Source organism: Heteronotia binoei, chromosome 5, assembly GCF_032191835.1.
Source record: "Heteronotia binoei isolate CCM8104 ecotype False Entrance Well chromosome 5, APGP_CSIRO_Hbin_v1, whole genome shotgun sequence".
Taxonomy (NCBI): Eukaryota; Metazoa; Chordata; class Lepidosauria; order Squamata; family Gekkonidae; genus Heteronotia; species Heteronotia binoei.
Genome location: NC_083227.1, coordinates 3659555 through 3664631, shown reverse-complemented (window position 1 = coordinate 3664631; position 5077 = coordinate 3659555). Strand labels below are relative to the sequence as shown.

At 47.3% G+C, this 5077-nt stretch overlaps 1 protein-coding gene across 1 annotated transcript; it reads right to left on the bottom strand.

Moving 5' to 3' along the window:
- Positions 1–583: 583 nt before the first annotated feature.
- On the bottom strand, positions 584–4827 carry LOC132571559 (zinc finger protein OZF-like; the record flags this gene model as incomplete). The annotated part of the gene is made up of 2 exons (XM_060238358.1): positions 4794–4827; positions 584–2241 (listed from the first exon to the last, which is right to left on the bottom strand). Coding segments are annotated over exons 1-2 (1692 nt in total), but the record flags the coding sequence as incomplete, so codon positions are not given.
- Positions 4828–5077: the final 250 nt, after the last annotated feature.

Below are 5077 nucleotides of genomic sequence, written 5' to 3'. Positions count from 1 at the left end.
TTTCACCCTTCAATGGATTCTCTGAAGAACATGGAAGTTAGATTTGCACCTACGGCTCTTCCCACATACAGAGAATTGATGAGATTCCTCCCTTGGGTGGACTCTTCGATTCTAATAGAGAGATCAGCAGAATCTTTGACCTGGAGATACCACTGCCCACCCTTGTTTCCTTCTCTGTGGAATCTTTTTGAGGTTTCATTAAAATTTGTGCCAAAAAGCTTTTCTTCGGGCCACTGACAAGCTGAACCTGAACACTCAGAGTTCAAAAGATTCTCCATTCAGAAAGTTTCTCCTCAGTGTGCGTTCTTCAATGGAGTTGAAGATAACCACTACAACTTGAATCTCTTTCCACACTCTGAGCACTCAAAAGGTTTCTTGTCTGTGTGGGTTCTATGATGTCTTTGAAGACTATAACGTGTACTGAATCTCTCTCCATACTCTGAGCACACAAACAAACAGTTTCTCCCCTGTGTGGGTACATTGATTTATTTGAAGCTGGCCACGCCAACTGAATCTCTTTCCACACTATGAACATTCAAAATGTTTCTCCCATGTGAACTCTCTGATGATGTTGAAGATTGCTACTCGGAGTAAATCTCTTTCCACACTCTGAGCATTCAAATGGTTTCTCCCCCATGTGGGTTCTCTGATGATATTGAAGATGGCCACTCCTACTGAATCTCTTTCCACACTCTGAGCATTCAAAAAGTTTCTCCCCTGTGTGGGTTCTCTGATGATTCTGAAGATGGCCACTCATACTGAATCTCTTCCCACACTCTGAGCATTCAAAAGGCTTCTCCCCTGTGTGGGTTCTCTGATGATGTTGAAGAGTGCCTCTATGAATGAATCTCTTTCCACACTCTGAACATTCAAATGGTTTCTCCCCTGTGTGGGTTCTTCGATGGCGTTTAAGTGTCTTACGCTGACTGAATCGCTTTCCACACTCTGAGCACACAAAAGGTTTCTCCCCTGTGTGGGTTCTCTGATGCTCTTGAAGACTGTCATTCCGACTGAATCTCTTTCCACACTCTAAGCATTCAAAAGGTTTCTCCCCAGTGTGGTTTCTCTGATGATGCTGGAGATGGCCACTTTGACTGAATCTCTTTCCACACTCTGAGCACTCAAAAGGTTTCTCCCCAGCATGTGTTCTCTGATGTTGTAGAAGATTGCCACTCTGACTGAATCTCTTTCCACACTCCATGCATTCAAAACCTTTTTCCCCTGTGTGGTTGCTCTGATGTAGTTTAAGATTGTCACTTCGACGGAATCTCTTTCCACACTCTGAACATTCAAATGGTTTCTCCCCTGTGTGGGTTCTCTGATGATATTGAAGGGTGACTTTCCGACTGAATCTTTTCCCACACTCTGAGCATTCAAAAGGTCTCTCCCCTGTGTGATTTCTTCGATGCTGTTGAAGACCGCCAATCTGACTGAATCTCTTTCCACACTCTGAACATTCAAATGGTTTCTCCCCTGTATGGGTTCTCTGATGCATTTGAAGACTGACACTCTGACTGAATCTCTTTCCGCACTCTGAACATTCAAAAGGTTTCTCCCCTGTGTGGGTTCTCTGATGCATTTGAAGACTGCCACTCTGACTGAATCTCTTTCCACACTCTGAACATTCAAATGGTTTCTCCCCTGTGTGGGTTCTCTGATGCATTTGAAGACTCCAACTCTGAGTGAATCTCTTTCCACACTCTGAACATTCAAATGGTTTCTCCCCTGTGTGGGTTCTCTGATGCATTTGAAGACTCCAACTCTGACTGAAGCTCTTTCCACACTCAGAACATTCAAAAGGTTTCTCCCCTGTGTGGTTTCTTTGATGGAGTTGAAGCTTCCCACTCTGACTGAATCTCTTTCCGCACTCCATGCATTCAAAAGGTTTCTCCCCGGTGTGGATTTTTAGATGCTCCCTAAGATTGCCGTTCCAACTGAATTTCTTTCCACACACCAAGCATCCAAATGGTTCCTCATTTCTATGCTTTTTTTGGTGCATGACGAGGTGTGATCTATTTCTGATGTACTTTCCACACGGAACCAATTTATTCGCATTCATTATCCTGTCCTTTGGCAAATATTCCTTACTCAGTCTTCCATCTCTCTTCTCAACTATACGACTCCCTTTCGTTCTGGTAGGGCTGCCTTGATTCCTGACTTTTTCTTTCAAGTCGTTTTTAACGCTCTCCGGAATCTGCTGATAAAGTTCCTCAGACTCCCCATTCCTCTGATCATCCCCTGCTGGAATAAAAACAGAGAGAGAGAGAGATCCTGTTAGCACCTGGGCGAGCAGGTGAGGCCCAAAGACATCTCTATGCCTGCAGGAAGAAAGGATTGACTGCCCTTTGGCCTCATCCAGCTTGGCTGATCTTAACCACCCCTCCACCTTTCCCCAGAATACTATTCCCGTGGCGCAGAGTGGTAAAGCAGCAATACTGCAGCACTGTGATCTGAACTCTCTGCTCACAACCTGAGTTCGATTCCGGTGGAAGCTGGGTTCAGGTAGCCGGCCCAAGGTTGACTCAGCCTTCCATCCTTCCGAGGTCGGTAAAATGAGTCCCCAGCTTGCTGGGGGGAAAGTGTAAAAGACTGGGGAAGGCAATGGCAAACCACCCCGTAAAAAGTCTGCCATGAAAACGTTGTGAAAGCAACGTCACCACAGAGTCGGAAACGACTGGTGCTTGCACAGGGGACCTTTCCTTTCCTTTCGCACTCCCTCAAGAGCCATAGGACCTTTTTCCCAGAAGGGGTTTCTGAACCTGCAGATTTCTGGCCCTGCCTCCTTTCCCAGCGGGAAGTATGACTGTGCAAAACAAAAAGTTGCTGAAAAGTGAGTCTAAAATTCCCCATGGCTGTGTCTTGCCTGTCCCTTTGACATAACACTGAAGGATACCCCCTCTCAGCCAGCTCATTTGAGAAGGAAATAAGCCATTGCAATGAAATGAAATATCATCACAATGGCATATTTCCTTCTCAAATGAGCTGGTTGAGAGGGGGTAACCTTCAGTGTTATGTCAAAGGCAAGACACAGCCATGGGGAATTTCAGACTCACTTTTCAGCAACTTTTTGTTTTGCACAGTCATACATCCCGCTGGGAAAGGAGGCAGGGCCTGAAATCTGGAGGTTCAGAAACACCTTCTGAGAAAAAGGTCATAGAATCATAGAGTTGGAAGGGACCTCTAGGGTCATCTAGTCCAACACCCTGCAGAATGCAGGAAACTCACAAACCCCTCCCCCTAAATTCACAGGATCTTCATCACTGTCAAGATGGCCATCTAGCCCCTGTTGAAAAACCTCCAAGGAAGGAGAGCCCACCACCTCCCGAGGAAGCCTGCTCCACTGAGGAATTGCTCTAATGGTCAGGAAGTTCTTCCTCATGTTGAGCCGGAAACGCTTTTGATTTAATTTCAACCCATTGGTTCTGCTCCTACCTTCCACCCCATCCTCTCTATGACAGCCCTTCAAGTACCTGAAGATGGTCATCCTCTCACCTCTCAGCCGCCTCCTCTCCAGGCTAAACATCCCCAGCTCCTTCAACCTGTCCTCATAGGACTTGGTCTCCAGACCCCTCACCATCTTCGTCGCCCTCCTCTGGACCCATTCCAGCTCATCTATGGCTCTTGAGGGAGTCAAGAAGCTGGGTCAAGATCAAAGCCCACTAACTCCACAAGTATAAGGGGAATGGCACTGTGAGACAAAACACCTTGGTTCCCCCAAGGGTTACAGTGATTATTAAGTGGCCTGGTCTGATTTACAGGTGTTCGTGATTTGCATCTCCCTGCAGCTAGCATCCTTACATTTCCCCAAGGCCAGACTCCAGAATGTGGCCATTGGTTAATCGTGATAACCTTTATACTTCTGTGTGACCAAGAGGGAGACGGGAGGGACAGTGGCTCAGTGGTAGAGCATCTGCTTGGGAAGCAGACGGTCCCAGGTTCAATCCCTGGCATCTCCAAAAAAGGGTCCAGGCAAATAGGTGAGAAAAACCTCAGCTTGAGACCCTGGAGAGCTGCTGCCAGTCTGAGAAGGCAATACTGACTTTGATGGACCAAGGGTCTGATTCAGTAGAAGGCAGCTTCATATGTTCATGATCAGGAGATTGTAGACAGCCTCTGGAAAATTCCATCAAGGAGGACCCTTGATTGGTTGGTCCTATTTTTAAAACCTTAGTGAACCGTTATATATTTACATATATTTATATTTTTATAAAAGGGGTCTGGTTTACTTGCGTTCACTCTCCACATGCACTGACTGAACTGGTCGCTACTCAGGATTAGTGACCCGTGGGAACTAAGGCTTCAGTTCTTGACAGGCTCATTTCCAAATCACACGCAGAGCAGATGTTTGTAATCCCGTCTAGAGGAAAGAGTGTGTGGTAAAGGCTGGCACCTTCCAGAGGATCTGGCACCTTCCAGAGTCTTTCTGAGGGCGTTTCATCCCCACCTTTGCCTCAGGCCAGGACGCCTTCTCTGGTTTGGAAGCTGCCTTAGATGCAATCAGACCTTTGGTCCACTGAAGTTAGTATTGTCCATTTAGCTTGCCAGCAGCTCTCCAGGGTCTCAGGGAGAGGTCTTCCTCTTCACCTCCTACCTGATCCTTTTCACTGGAGATGCTGCCAGGAATTGAGCCTGGAACCTTCCGCCTGCCAAGCAGATGCTCTGCTACGGAGCCACAGCCCCTCCCCAAGTAGTGGGAAAGGCCTCAAAATGGCATAGTGCTATTCAGTATTTGGATTCATTCCTCACCCCGGTGGAAGCAATTTGCACCTTTGGCACCCATGAAAGATCCTTACTCAGAAAGGTCACATTCCCGTAGTTCTCCAGCATGACTTCCCCGTACAGAGCTCTTTGTCCCGGATCCAGCAGGGCCCACTCTGCCTCCGTGAAAGAGACGGACACCTCCTCAAAGGAAAAGGGACCCTGGAAGAACAAGAAGATGCCCTCCTCTTCAGAGATCACGCCAGGCAGAGGTTGCACACTGGAAGGGAGTAGTCTGGGCAGGTACAGGAGGTATTGCTTGGGATGGGTAAAGGTGTCAAACAAGGGATCAGTGTTCAGAAGATCTCTCACCCAGGCA